This window comes from Fringilla coelebs, assembly GCF_963513975.1.
Source record: "Fringilla coelebs genome assembly, chromosome: 5".
Taxonomy (NCBI): domain Eukaryota; kingdom Metazoa; phylum Chordata; class Aves; order Passeriformes; family Fringillidae; genus Fringilla; species Fringilla coelebs.
Genome location: NC_140033.1, coordinates 24193638 through 24209407, shown reverse-complemented (window position 1 = coordinate 24209407; position 15770 = coordinate 24193638). Strand labels below are relative to the sequence as shown.

At 38.4% G+C, this 15770-nt stretch overlaps 1 protein-coding gene across 1 annotated transcript in view; it reads left to right on the top strand.

Annotated features, from left to right (window-relative positions):
• The window catches only part of CFTR (CF transmembrane conductance regulator), a gene marked incomplete at its 5' end in the record, with an annotated part of 86408 nt that overhangs the window by 14532 nt on the left and 56106 nt on the right, over positions 1-15770 (top strand). The window contains 7 exons of the mRNA XM_084205922.1: positions 856-967; positions 5691-5906; positions 6815-6904; positions 8219-8382; positions 8882-9007; positions 12768-13014; positions 15318-15410. Coding sequence (XP_084062048.1) covers positions 856-967; positions 5691-5906; positions 6815-6904; positions 8219-8382; positions 8882-9007; positions 12768-13014; positions 15318-15410 — 1048 coding nt within the window. The remainder of the gene's footprint in view (positions 1-855; positions 968-5690; positions 5907-6814; positions 6905-8218; positions 8383-8881; positions 9008-12767; positions 13015-15317; positions 15411-15770) is intronic.

Genomic DNA, 15770 nt, shown 5'->3' with positions numbered 1-15770 from the left:
AGTGATCAAGAGGCATGTTAGGAAACTTGGTCATGATTACCCAACTGATGTCCTGAAGAATATGTAACAAATGGGGAATTGTTACCAAAAGCAGAATCCTATATAAGTACCATACCTGTAAATCCATATATAAACACTTTGTATTCTCAATAAAAATCGGCTTCTGATCCAGCTCCAGGCGTCCATGTCTTTCCAACACCAATACATACCAGTGGAATTTATAGAGAATGTTGGTATGCTAAATGTGTTTTGATAGTTTATAAATGAAATATTCTGGTTATCTAATATTCTGTTGAAAATTTGATACAATAGTTAATTGAGGCTATTCTCTGGAGTGTTTTAATCTGTGAATTGAATTTTGACAAAACGTGTTCCCTGTATACAGCATTGCTTCTGGTCTACAGTTTATTATTGAAAAGAAGGTTATTGTCCCAGCAACAAGGTTTAAAATAGTGCTGTGCAACAGAAAAGTCACATTTTTGATGCTTTGTTGGTGCTATTTTGCAGACTGGAAGAGCTCCAAAACGTTTATTTGCCTATTATTGTACTCTGGTTTTAAGTACAGCAGGTTTCTTTAAAACATACAATGTGACCTTTTCATGAAGTAATTCCCTGCAGGGTGATGTATGACTGAGTATTCAAAACCACCAAATATGTGGCTGAACTGGGTTTGAACTTTTATTGATCCATCAAGTCCATGAAGGCCAGATTCTTGGGGTCTCTGCAAAGCTTTCTTTCATTAGCCCCCTTAGCTAAATCTCTTTGGATATGTTTGAATGAATTGAAGTATGTCACAGTCACAGACTCATGTATTTGCTCATAAAACTAATTGTTCTGGTTTTGGTTTCTTTGCAGAGAATGGGACAGAGAGCTGGCAACTTCAGAGAAGAAACCCAAACTCATTAATGCTCTTCGACGATGCTTCTTCTGGAAATTTATGTTCTATGGAATAATTTTATATTTAGGGGTAAGAATTGTTCTCCTCTTCAGTAAGCTTTTAGTGTTCCTTAAATAGCTCCAAGTTTTAGGGACTGCTAAATTAATAGAGAGTATTTTGTATAGCTACAGATTTTTCTTGTGTATTGCTTACAAAGGTGATAAATACAGAGATGTATTTTCATTAAAAAAGGTATTTTCTGATAATATCCTAATATCTTTTTTCAAATGTTTCTAGTGTTTCTAGTGCTGTTAGTGCTCCCAAGTGTGTGATCAGGAACTTGATGTGAAAGCCTGAACTGATTATGTTTATCACCTTTCCAACATGTTAGGTAGGATTACCTTGATTTACCAAATGCCACCTGTTTGTTTGACAATCCTATCACTGGGATTTAGAGCTGTGAAAATAATTTATTGCTAATGGTGTCTCACAAGGCATGTGTAGCCAGACTGTAAATCTGAAAATTGCTGTTAACAAATATGCACAATAAATATCTGTGTTACTTACGAATTTCTGTGATTTAGTAGTAAAAAAGAGAGTGCATCACCTTTGTAAGGAGGGGCAGGCAATCTGGGACTAAAAGGATGTTGTGAGGTTGTGTAGGAAGAAAATTAGAAGGGCTAAAGCCAAATTTTTACTGATTTGAGCACTGCGGTTTAAGATAGGAAAAAAAAGAGGTTTCTATAAATACATTGGCAGCAAAAGGAAGGCTAAGGAGTGCTGGGTGCAGGGGGTAGTGTAGTGTCAGCAGGATGCCCTTTGGGTACTGGACCCTAAATTGTCTTTGTCCAGGTAAGGCAGGTAACTGTCCAGGACAGGGCCTCTTGCTATGGAAGGAGCTGCAGGGGAACTGCTCTCTCTCTACTCCTTTATCACTTTAGTCAGCTCTTTTCTGGGATGACACCTTGTACTTGCAGACCCCTACTCAAACACGTCTTTTATGTGTTCCTGTGATCTCACTACTGCCTTTAGATTTTCTTTTACTCACCAAGCCAGCAACTCCTTATTCATGATAGGTTTGCTTTTAAAAAGATCCACCGACCACAAAACGGTTCTACAAATGTAGCCTGCCATGCACTGTGACAGCTCTTCCTGCAGTCTGCCAGCCAGAACCTTTGCACTAGTGCATTCCTGATAAAAGTTAAGCAGTGTCTGAGGGCTTTTGGTGGCACTCTTGAGGATAACACTCTTTCCCAAAGTTTGGGTAATGTGTGTGGGCATGCATGCGCAGGGATTGATTTCTCCTGATGCACTTTTTCAATGGAGTACAATTTTGGATGGGGTGAGGACAGAACAAGACTGTAGGATTTTTGAGTCATATTCTTTGGTTGTGTGAATTTTATTTTTTTAAAATTTCTTTAAGAAATCACAGATATTAAACACATAGTAAACAAATCTGCACCTTGCACTATGAACATGGAAAGATTAAATCTTAGTTTAAATTCTTAATGCTATTATCATTAATATTTATTTTATTTAAAGCAACTTCATTTTATTGAAAGAGGAATTGTAAAAAAAACCAAATTGCTCCTAAGGATGCTGGTGTTCTTTGCAGGCCTTGCTCACGGAAATTAACGGGAGCTTTGCCATAAATTTGAAAGGGGACAGGATGTAGTGCCGTACTGGCATAGGTGTAACCAAGCTGTGTGTTCTTTTGAACTTAATTTTCCTTTCAGCTCTTTGCTTGTCTAATCTCTGAGCCATTTCATGGCATCTTTCTTGGACTGTGGTTTAAAGTGCGCTGACATCCCTGCTGTTTGTGGAGTTGTCCTTTCAGCTGGCATCACAGCTTTGCTCTCATTAAGTGTAGCCTTTTTTCCATCTCTCCCTTGTCCCTGGTGCACTGTAGGTAATGATGCTATGGCAGGGTGGACACTTGTGCTCTGGCTCCCTGGAGCAGACAGCTCCCCCTCATAAACAGTGTTATGTTAGGCACGTTGGGTTACTGCACTTAATGCATCTGCTCCCCTGCTGTTTGAGGTGGCTTCCATCCTTCACCCTGTCAGAATATGAGTCTTACAATTTAAAGAAAAGGTGTTATGGTGGTGAAACAAAAATCTTGCGTTTTAGCTTGATACCAGCTAGCCAACTAGGTACTTTGCTGTGAGGATCAATTGGATTCTATTTGTATTTTTGTCTTATATTTATTGCCATGAAATTTATATTTCCACTCAGGCACAACAGCTGCTAACATTAGCTTAGAAGTGGTTTTAGTATCATATCCCAAGGGACCCTAATGAGGATTTCCTGAAGTTCTCGCATATGGGTCACGGGTGTGAGTGAGGAGGCAGGGAGGGAAGTGCTCCTTGGCCAAATGCCAGAGAAGAGATGTGCATTATTGTCCTCAAATGCAGAGTGTTTGAACATATGGGGGATACACGTAACATAAAAGTTGTTGTTGCATAAGAATAATCATACCAGGTCAGATTAGCACAATATGCTGCGTCATAATCTTATTTCTCTTCAGATCTTTACTCTTTTAATTAAGATCACTTTGAGGGGAACACTTATGGGTTTCTCAGTGGCCTATGTTGGATGCAGAAGGGAGAATAGGGACAGGCAAAGGCAAAATATGAATCTTGAAAACTGAATTTTCTCTTAGGTGTACAAATGCCATTCTTTTTTTTAGGCAGGTTGTTTTAATCGGTTTATTCATATTTATATCAGTGGGTAATTTTGAATTTAAAAGAGAAGAAATTAAAAACCAGGCAGTTCTGCTTTGATTTGTATAGACTAGATAATTGCTAAGCAAGCTGATAAATCTCCATTGTGAACCAGTGGGCTTTTATGCCCCATGAGATAGTATATGACTTGGCTTGTTGCCAGCCACTATTCTAGTCTGTAAATCTTTTTTTCCAGCAAGCTCGGAATGTATACAATACATTTATAGTCACAACAAACACAGCAGCAGAACATGTCATTTTCACTGAATAAAAGTAAACACACACAAAAAAAATTGCTATTTTGAGCTGATATAGAAAAGCTTATCTTGGAATCTCCAAGAATATGAAAGCACCGTTTTGCCCTTGAGAGGTGACTGCTTTGTATTTTATGAGTTTTGGGGAGCCTTGGTTCGATGCTTTGGGATGCATATGGTCTAAGCACAGCTGTCCTGGGTAATGTGTTTTTTAATAAACACTCCTCCCTTTGCCCACTAATAACACTGAAGTCTTTGTCAAATCTGGCTCCAGATTCACAGCAGAGTGGGTAATTTGGGTAATGTAGCACATAGTACAGGTATGCTGTTTGAGATGTAAAATTCTACCTCTTCTCTGGAAAAAGCGAATGATTAATATCAGCTGCACCAACAGTAATATTTAAAAGGGATCACAATCGAGGTTATAGAAGTACCTGCAATTGATTTTGTATAAGAGAACCCAAAGGAGAAGAAAACAAAAAAAAACAACTAAAGGGGATTTTCCCATTCTATTTATCACAGTAGAACTTCAATCACAGCTGAATGTCACCAGTTCCCTTCTCTGAGTCTCTATGGCGGTCTCTGTGGTTTTCATCTGGAAGGCAGTACTGGTAACTTTTGGGCAGAATTTAACACATCTCTGTACAGAAGAATTCAGTAATGTCTTGTTACTTTTGAAGTATCACATGCTTTCTGCTGCAACACAACAGAAAGAAGAATAAGGAGATTCATACAAGTTCATAGCACTATGTATTTTTAAACTGACCATAACAATGAAGCAAAGGAGCACATACTACTTCATGTCCTTCTGAAGCTCATGCAGTAGATGAAGCAAAAGGTTAACCACAGCACACAGGTGATTTTTGCAGTTCTTTGGGAAAGACTGGGTAAGGAAAGACAAGAGGCAGAGATGAAAAAAAAGGAGGTTAGAGGAGTGAAAGTTTGAGAATGATGAGGCAGGGAGGGAAATGAGAGGCAAAGGTGAGGTAACACTCTGGGGTTCAATTACAATGGAAGAGGAGTCTGAGGACAAATGTAATAGCAGACTAAAGTAAAGTCAGGGCTTTAGCAAATCATTGGGATACCTTGTAGTTTAGTGGTTTGACCTTACCTCTTTCTCCTCTCCAACCCTGGTTTTCTATCCTTCTGCTCATCCCTGGATGGGAAGTGCTGGGGCCTCCAGTGCAGGAAGGACTGTTTTCTCTCTGGGAACTTTATTAAACTTGCCTCCCCTACCATTTACTTCCTCTCCTCCTGCTTTTGTCACAAAACTGGATTTAGGGTCTAAAACTGTTGAGTAGATGATCCAATTATTTATACTTTTATTCTGTTCCTATTTCCATTTATTTTTTGTTTTAGCTATATTCTCACTGTCTTGTGAGAATGGTAGTGTTCATTTTGGTAGTTCTGAGGTTTCCCTTGTCCTCTAAGTCCAGTAAAATGCAGCAAGAACTGTTCCCTAGGGCCAAAACAGAGGTCCAGCCTGATAAACTAGATTCAGTCATATGATATGGCTAATCCATTACACCTCTGTAAAGTAAATGTGGAAGCTAATCTCAGTTGTCACTTTTGTGGAAAATGATCAAACAAAATTTATGAGCCAGATTCGCTTTGGTGCAGTTGCAGGAGCATCACAGACTTAACACACCAGTCAGCTGTCTGTTCTCCTGTGCAATTACTGCAATTTTCTGTGGTTTGCAGAGCAAATAGGTCTGATGTCCTCATTTAAGATACAACATTTCAAGTCTCAATTGCTGGGACTTTGAACTGAAATTTTATTTTGAAAAAAATTAACCAACTTCTGACCAAAATTACTTTTCTTGTTTCTCTCTACAGGAAGTCACCAAATCTGTGCAACCCCTTCTGCTGGGGAGAATCATAGCTTCCTATGATCCAGACAACTCTGATGAAAGATCCATAGCTTACTACCTGGGCATTGGCTTGTGCCTCCTCTTTTTTGTGAGAACACTGCTTATACACCCTGCTATATTCGGTCTTCATCATATTGGGATGCAGATGAGGATAGCCATGTTTAGCTTGATTTATAAGAAGGTACTTGTTTCATGTACACCCAAAGCCAAGCCTCTGTCTGTAGTCTATGTAAATTTTAGGCTAGTTGGTTGAAAGATTGATTGTTTTGTTCAGGTACACATAGTACATGGAAGAATAATGTGGTTAACAGTTTCTGACAGCTCTCAGTTTCTCAGTCCAAATAATTAAATACCTGTCTGCAGCTGGTTTGACTGAAATCAGCCTCTGTGAGTTCAGACTTGCTGCATATGTTGTGAGATGCTTTAATTGTTTTACCACTGTGCTCCTGTTAAAAATGTGTACTGCAGAGGAAGAATAACATGCTGGTGGCCAAAGAATATCTTCAAAAGAGAATTAGAAGTGAAGATTTAAACAATAAATGTGACATTGAAGGGATTGAGTTTGAATAATACTGTGTCACATTGCTATAGTATGAAGAATCAACAGATACTGACCCATCACATGCTAAAAAATACAAAGATTTAAAAATGTCTTTGTTTAACCAACACCCAAAGAAGATAATTGAAACAAACTTGTTAGTTATTGTAGTATAAAGCTCACTGTGAAAGCATCTTTCAAAAATATTTGTCAAGAGAGGCAACAGTAGGAGATTTTTGAGGATGCACAGCAGCACACAGCATGCATGCTTAATTAAAACTTGCATTTGCATATATATCTATATCCATAAAATATTCAACAGAAAGCAAGAACTAAGTCAATACATCAATATTTTTAAAGCAATTTAATGGCTATATTGAATTCAAGTGACACAAATAACAAGTTTAATGAGACTTTCTTTATAGCATAAACAAATAAGTGGATTATTACTTACATTACTGCATCATTGCTTATAGTTCTTATCTCTATTTATTGTGTTTTATGGAGATATCTTACATGACAATTTTTCTATGTTTTTTTTTCTTTTACAGATCCTGAAACTGTCAAGCAGAGTTCTAGATAAAATAAGTACTGGACAATTGGTCAGTCTTCTTTCCAACAATCTGAACAAATTTGATGAGGTGTGTCATTGGTTGTTTAATTCACTTGATGATCCATCAAGTACAAATGTCAAGCTGTTCATGACAGATATTGAGGAAGGAAGGAGCATAAATGTAGAGCTGCCCTGAGTGCTCATTGTAGACTAAATACTCATTCATTACCTTAAGAAAATATGTTGGCACATAGTCATAAAAAAGCTCATTCTGATACTTATGACATTCTTTATCTCCTATGCTGATTAGAAGAGGAAACCTAAAAAAGCAGTTACATAATAAAAACAGGTTTGTTCTTCAGTCCAGTGAGACTAAGGTTGTTAAACAGGTAGTTTCATACAACTTGCTGGTTCAATCCTTACATCCTACTTCCTGATGACTGTATCTTTTTACTAAGGTGATCCAGTCCATTTCTGCCATTGAACAAGCAATGAGGTTTAACATCCTGTTCCTATTATTACCCCATCCACTAAAAAGTGAGTGTTCATGTAAGACTGTGTGAGGAAGCCTTAGAGATCTGCCTTAGTAAATCTTAGAGAGTCTTCTGTAAAATTTTTTTTTGTTAGAGACTACAGCAAATCCCTGCTAATGCCTTTAGGAACTGGAAACTCTATGAACTTCTGTTCTTCAAGTGTGTTTAATTGGCCCTTTGGTATATAAAATTTGCCTCCCTTGAAAGACACAAGATCAGAGAGGCTGTAGACACATGGCTGGAAGGGCAGGGTGCATTTCCTTGAAGCACTGCATGACTGTGATGTCAGCTGGTGCTGCACAGGTTCAGACAGGGGGTCTGTCATTGCAGCAGTGCAGCTGCAGGGACACAGACCCCGCGCACCTGATCTCGGGGCTCACTCCAAAATCTCCTGAGTGAGAGCTGCATTCAACTGGTTGTGTTCATACAACAGTCCTCCCTTCACCAAAGTAGTATTTGCCTTCTATATCAGATTAAAACACAGAAGATTCTTACAAGTATTTTTCTCATCTTACAGTGGTTGAAAAAGCCAGCATTGATGCCAAATTCCGTTTACTTTTACAAAACTGTGACTTTTCCTCATGCATAACAAAGAGAGAGCTGCAGATTGAACTTTGCCTTAGAAAAATCAAAGTTTAGGCATGAAATCTATATGTATTGCTGCACTGTCATCATAATTAACACCCAGAATGCTATGTACTCAGAATCACAAGTCCTCCTTTATAAACTTGTTTTTCTACTGGAAATATTTGTACCATTCTTCACTATCTTTTTTCAAAGTGTCACTTTAAGGGCTTCTTCCTTTTCATGTAGTTTTCAGAGCACACCTCTAACTTTCATTATTTTTTTTCCACTGTGGCCTTCCATAGGGTCTTGCTCTGGCTCATTTTGTATGGATTGCACCATTACAAGTGGCACTGCTGATGGGATTGCTCTGGGATATGTTAGAAGCTTCTGCATTTTCTGGACTTGCTTTACTAATAGTCATGGTCCTATTCCAAGCCTGGCTGGGACAAATGATGATGAAATACAGGTGACAAGAATGTTTTAAAATATGTCAATATATTTTCCCGGAACACATTGGTTTTAAGAAGTTTATATCACTTGATTAAGGGACTCTGGTTAGGACATTACATAGGATGAGTTCAAAGAGTGTTTTCTGTGTAGGAAAAGTTACAGACAAAATTTCACATATTTAGGAGCAGGTCTAAAGTCTAAACTTAAAAAAATTGAAAGTCTAACATGGAATAAATAGTATTAAAATTAGATTTAGCATTAAATTTAGAATTTTTAGAAATAAAACTACTTGTTAGTTACTTAATCCATTCTTTTTAGAGTTTGTTTTTTCTCCTTTTTAAACAATTATTTGATTTCTACTAATTTCTTCTTAATTCTCCATAATAACTCTGTTAAAGTAAACATTTTAATCAGAGGCATGTATAGAAGCTGTTTTCATTAGATAAAATGGGATACAAGCTACCTATACAGGATGAAAATGATGGAGATTGACCTAATGTCTTTTTACTTCATAGGAATAAGAGAGCAGGAAAGATCAATGAGAGACTTGTCATCACCTCAGAAATAATTGAAAATATACAGTCAGTTAAAGCCTATTGTTGGGAAGATGCAATGGAAAAAATGATTGAAAACATCCGTGAGTAAGTGTTCTCATTTGTTACACAAATTTTTTTATGTGCTCAGACAAAAAAAATATTAGGTGGCTGTGAACATCATCTGGGGTCATGTTAGTTAAGAAGTAAAGCAACAACTATTAATCCTCAATAAACTGAACATGCATTCCCACACTGCAGCTTGGGGTTTTTTCCCAATTCTTTTTTTTTTTTAAGTTTACTGTGGAGGTGAGATTTTAAAATTTTTTATTTACTTCCTCATTTGCTATAATGATGTTTCAGTGGTTCGTTTGCACAGGTAAAACAATTGTGGGATCTGTGTTTGTTTCTGGCCAGCCCTGTCTTCATCTTAAAATAAAAAGCCCTTTTGTGAAGGTTACTTAAGGCTTAACAGAAGTCCCTATTCTGTGGTGGAGGAAACAATATGAATCCTGTGCAGCCATTTTCTGAGAAATGCAATAAAGCTGGTTATAAAATTTCCATACAATCTGTGGAAGGAGTAAATTAGATTCATGTACTTATGCTGCACATTTACATTAACATTTATTGTCTGTAGATGGCCTTGTAGAATGCTTATCTTCTCAATTAATATAAGGATTAAACTGTAACTCCCAGACCTGAAGGAGAAAGGAGGTAAAAGTTAGCTGAGACCTGTGAGAAGGAAGTCTTTGTTACCAGCAAGGAGTTCAAGGGAAAGGGAGGAGAAGTGACATATTTATTGATGGGTGATGCTGCATGAAAACTCTCCCATGTGTCCTGTGTGTTTGTTTAGTCTTTTATAGAGAAATAAAATTCTGTGCCAGGTGTGTGATTGGGAAAATAAAAGAAATATAAGTGTCATATTATCATGTAAATAACAGACATAAAATTATATTGTTCCACAAACACCTTCTTGTTCAGCTGCTTTCTGAAAGACAATCCAGGGAAAGTGAAGTGTTCTTTACCATTAAAATTTGTAATTATTTACTATAAACAATCAGAGAAACTCAGTCTGAATCCAGGTCATGAGTGCTAGCTGAAGGATGGAACTAGTTTAGTATTCCCCTAATGTCACTAGTCACATGTATTGCTTTTAGGAAATTTGAGAACACATCATGCTAGCAAATCCTCTAGAAATTAATTAAATAAACTGGCCACAGAAACCTGGAAATTGGACTGTTATTTTATTAGCCATATTTTCTATAATAATTTATAGTAAATTTTGTAATGCTGGAGTTAATTTTTACTGTATGATGCATGGATTTTTAAAAGACAAGAATGCAAGCAATATTACAAGATCAGAGTACTTCTCCTATGAAGAGAGGCTGAGAAAATTGGAATTAGTCTGGAGAAGAGAAGGCACTGGGTAAACCTTATTATGGCCTTTCAGCACCTGAAGGGAGTCTACAAGTAATAAGTGGAGGGACGTTTTGCAAGGGACATAGGGATAGGACAAAGGGGAATGGCTTTGAACTGAAGGAGGGTAAATTTAGATTAGATATTAGGAAGCAGTTCCTCCCTGTGAGGGTGTTGAGGAACTGGCAGAGGTTGCCAAGTAAAGCTGTGGATGTCCCATCTCTGGAAGTGTTCAAGGTCAGGCTGGATGGGGCTTGGAGCAGCCTGGTCTAGTGGAAGGTGTCCCTGCTTGTGGCTGGAGTGTTGGAATTGGATGATCTTTAAGGTCGGTCCCTTCCAACCCAAACCATCCTATAATTGTATGATTCTTCCATCTTTTTTAAGTCATCCAGCTGGTCACTGAGTGGACACCACCAGAGCAAGTCAACCCAGGAATATCAGAATTTCAATTGAATTTGGCTTGTGGAATCAGCTCTGCAGAACCTCCAAATCATTTGGCTTGTTCAGCTGCTAGGAAACAAGACCTTGTGTTTGGAGCCATGTCTGTGTTTTAGCCAGTGTGTCACAACTCAGTCATCACAAAACCATTTTTTCATGCTGGCATTTTCTGATATATGCCAGTGTAATCAGCTTCAGAGACACCAATATGAGCTGTCTGCTCTGTGCCCTCTTAAGTCTGCACTGAAAATAATTGTTCCTAACAGGAACAAACCTACCTGCACTCTTATGGGCTGTGCAATGTATTCAGGGAAATAAAAAAACCACCCCACCAAGTTGTTCCTCTGAACCATAGCACAGCACTGGAGAAGGTGAAGGTTGGAAGTTTCTGTACTTTCCCAGCAGAGACACATCTTTATATTTAGCAAAGGATCTCAAGCTTATGTGTTAGTATTGGTTCCTGCTGCATCACTCCAGAACCAGGCTGACACTGGTCCACACTCTGTACATGCACAGGGCTCGTAGGGGCCCTTACACCTCTTCTCAAGGACCCATGTTGCATCAGCAGACCTGTCCCAAGTAAATGAGCTGTCTACAGAGCTTTCAAGTCTGTACCACAGACAGAACCACCTCTGGGAAACTTTTGCTTGTGGCTGCATCAGTCTGTGGCTGGTGCTTGGGAGCACACTGAAAAACGTGTTAATGTTTTTATTCTCCCTCTCTGAAGTAGGGCTGTGTTCTCCAGAACTGGGGGGCTTTTTGATGGCTTCTTGCCAGACATTTATGTGGGAATGGATGAGGACCAAGTCCCAAAATCTTTGTTATCCCTATTTGGTGCTGTCACTGTCAGCTTTATACAAGCTCTGGAGGGACATACACGGCCCTTTCTCCCTGGCAGTAGCTCTATCATGGTGGTGACTTGCACATCTGGCTACGTTATTCATGCTTCTCTTGTGAAATACAGACTTAACAAGAAATGCAGACACTGGGTCAATATGAGACAACCCATAAAGGTTGTGGTGCTCAGCCTTGCAACACCAGATATTGCCATCAGCAGCGTGACTGCAAACTTCTGCACTGTATTCCAGTGATCAGCACTCACCCAGTGAATGGGCATCTTGGGGCTGGTACCATTTCTAGCCTCAGTTAATTGCTCTTGCAGGACAGCAACTGCTCTGTCACTGCAGCAGAGGTGCTTCTGTCCAGGCAAAACTGAGCTGCAGGGCACCTGGGGGATGTGAACAGGATCAAAATGACAGCACTCAATAGAAATCTTCAGCACTGTGAGTTAGAGCTATCAACTCAGAAGATCATTTATATCCCCGGGATTATTTATCTTTTTATTTAATAGCTTGCTATAAGATGCATGGACCTTGTGGAAACAGCTGGGAGTAATCACTGATTGCATTCCTGACTGCACAGGAATCAGTAAGCTTCTCTGTAGAGAGAGCTGAGAAAAGAGGGTGGAGGGTGGACTCCCTGCCTTCCACTTCTTCAAACTTAGGTTAAGTGGCATCCTAATTCACAGCCATCAGTGGCTTGCCATGCGAAAGAAAATGACCTTATAATCAGATTGTCCATTGAAAGTATTTTTATGGTAACATACAGCAAATCTGGCATTAAGAAGTATCTTTTTTCTATAGGAGTTATGTATCCAAATGAGTATGGGATGAATCTTCTGGGAGTACATCACATACCACAGCGTTAGATGCTTGAGGTTGATTGTGCCAGGAATTGTAGAGGCTTGTGGCTTATTCAGTAGGTAAATCATGACAGATTATTGTTACTTTGTCTGACATCTCTGAACATTGATGTCAAAATTTGACTCTAATGATCTTTTAGGCCCAGAAATAGATTGGAGTCTTACTTTTTAGTTGTAATTCTAGAAAAGAAGAAGGATAAGTGAGCCTCTGTGTTAATTGTTATGCCAGCAGTTCCATCCAAAATATTTGTAAGTTGTAAACTGTGAAATCCTACACTAATTATTTGTACTTTTTTTTTTTTTTTTAAACAGAACTGAACTGAAGCTTACCCGAAAAGCTGCTTATGTGAGATATTTCAACAGCTCAGCCTTCTTCTTCTCGGGCTTTTTTGTGGTGTTCTTAGCCGTGCTTCCGTATGCTGTGATTAAAGGAATTACTCTCCGAAAAATATTTACCACCATTTCCTTCTGCATTGTCCTTCGAATGACAGTGACCAGGCAGTTTCCCAGCTCTGTACAGACCTGGTATGACTCTATTGGAGCAATAAACAAAATACAGGTACAGTGCACAGGCTGAAATCTTCCCAAGTACGTAAGCTGATTCTTTGTATCGTGTTATCTTGTCAGCTGATCAGCAAAAGCACACAGCGTTTATGCAGACTTTTTGAATATATGTTGCTTTGACTAAACACCATGAAGTGTCATTATAAATCTTGATATTGTTCCCCAGGCAGCATAACCACACAAGTCTCATGCTACCAGCTTGCTGCTTTTTTTTTTTTTTTGAAACCATGACATTTAGTTAGTTATTCTCATTGCAGAACAAGAAACTTAATAAAATCACTGACTTATGGTGCTTTAGAGATGTTTTTCCTTCAGAAAAGGAAGTTCAAAATTAGTACATGTTTTAATATAGCATGGCTTCCAGGAGCTGCAGTCACAGAACTTCTGTTTTTCTGGACATTTGTGAAAACAGCAGCAGGAGACTGTGCATTTTATGCAAATGTGCATCTCATTCATTATAAGTAGCAAATATAATTAAGGTACCAGTCAAATAATTATTACCCACCTTACCTACTGAGATCAATTGCTCATATACCAGCATGAGAGGCTTATCTGGAGAGTAAAATCAGGGTGGATTCTCATTAACTCTATATTTTTTACCTGCTGTTCTGAAATTACTCCCTAAGAAGAGAATTCTAACACTATTTGGGGTGAAATCTTAGACCTTTTTCATTGCATATTTATAGATGTGGGTTTTTTTGTAGAACAGATTTTATCATTTTTAGTTGGGTAAAAATAGCTAATACAGAACCTAAAGTTCTTAATCAGATGTCTGAACCTCATTTTAGAACATGAAATAGGTGTAGGATTTTTATGGTTTTCAACTGGGCAGAAAATTCAAGAAATCTAGCCATAAACCTTTCCATTTGACACTCAGAAGGCTGCTTTGTTAGGTTCCATTTTAGGCTTTCCTTGTGCTCTCAAATTCCCTAGGCACAAGTGGAAGTATCCTGTCCCTCCTGTTTCCTGGAAGAGTGTGTCCAGTGCCCTGGACACAGTCACAGAACAGGCAAGCCCAGCTGTCACACCATTGCCCACACTTCACTGAATGCTTGTCTTTGGAGATATTAGCAAATGGGTGCTCCAGAACCCATAAATAATCATCTCTTTGTGGCAGGTTCAGTATAGTCCCCATAGACAGACAGGAGAGAGACCCCAAACACCAAAGCCCTTTACCAGTCTTGAGAAACATAAAGAATAGCAAGCCACTCCCACATCTCTCTGATTTAATTTCTGATTTAATTTCCACATCAGTTTAGAGAGTTGACCAGGCCAGTATCTCCCCTGGGTTATTGTATTTTCACATGTTTTTTAGACCATGACAATTCAGAATCAGTGTGCTCTCTCTGACTATCACTGCTACAGGAGCTCCACTGGATGACCCCTTTGTTATGAAAGCATAGCCTTTTTTTTTTCATTAAACACATGTGTCATGCCTTCCAGTTTTTCAGTTCCTGCCCTTTCAATCAGCTGTCTAATTGTTATGCCAACAGAGCCCTTCTTCTTGTTCTACTTGGGAAATTTGCAAGTCTACTGTTGAGAACTGATTTCCCCATGAGTCTGCTTAGGTTCTCCACTGTATTGCCCATGTAGATCTATTTGCTTACATGTAATTATAAAAAATAGAATTTGGAGGAGATGATATCTACAGACTATATACCCTTAATAAAATAATGGACTAGAGAGGCTGCCTTCCCTACATTATCACAGCCTTCCTCTTATTTCCTAATGCTATCCCAAAAGGCAACACTAGCACCGGGTTGCTAACTTGTGTCATTTGAAATTACACCGCACCATTGCTGCGCATGCCAGGATCATTATCTGCCTTTTATTTTTGTTGGTGGAGAGATCATTCCAACTCTTTTAAACTCTTGCCGTTTTGGAAAAGGGAGATACCAGCATGCAGCTGCTTTGTTTCACTGTTCACCAGAGTGCAACCTTCTACATCTCACTCCAAAACCAAAGCTTTATTTGCAAAGGGTTAAACTCAGAGGGATGATCTTGCCTGATACAAGTCCTGAAAGCAAAACAAGAGCCAAGTTTCAATATTCTTTCTAAATCAGAAGCAAATACCTTCACGGCTTTGTTTTCTCTAGCAATGAAAGAATTGGTAGTTTCAAAAACATTTCCTTCTGCATCCAAAAATATTGTATAATTTATATTTATGCCTCTTGCTGAAAGCACTGAAATGCAAAAGCACCACCAGAAATATTAATGCTCTGTGTAGGCAAATATAGACTGCTTTGTGCAATATGACCTTGTCCCTTACTGTTTCATCTGCTTTCATGGTGTTTCTAGGATTTCTTGCTGAAAAAAGAATATAAAGCTCTGGAGTATAATCTAACAACCACTGGGGTTGAGCTGGACAAAGTAACAGCTTTTTGGGATGAGGTTGGTACTTTTACCCAAACTACATTAAAACACAGAGTGTGTATATATATTTATATTTTAATATTTGCCATGACACTCTCTAAAAAGAGCAGCCTACACTCTTTCATTCTAACCTACTTCAGCTTTCAGCAGGTAAGGAATACTTAGCAAGTAAGTAATGCATGATATCAAATTATACACATTGAGAAACTTGGGAAGAAACCCTTTAATAAGTGTTAAGGCCTGTAATGAGCAGTTATTACTGACTTAGGCCAGCCTGAAAACAGGATCAGGCTAAGTCATGTATAAACATTGGAAAACAGTTCTATAATAAGTACATTTTGTCTGTGTTCACAAATTTTGGTACAAGTCCAATATATA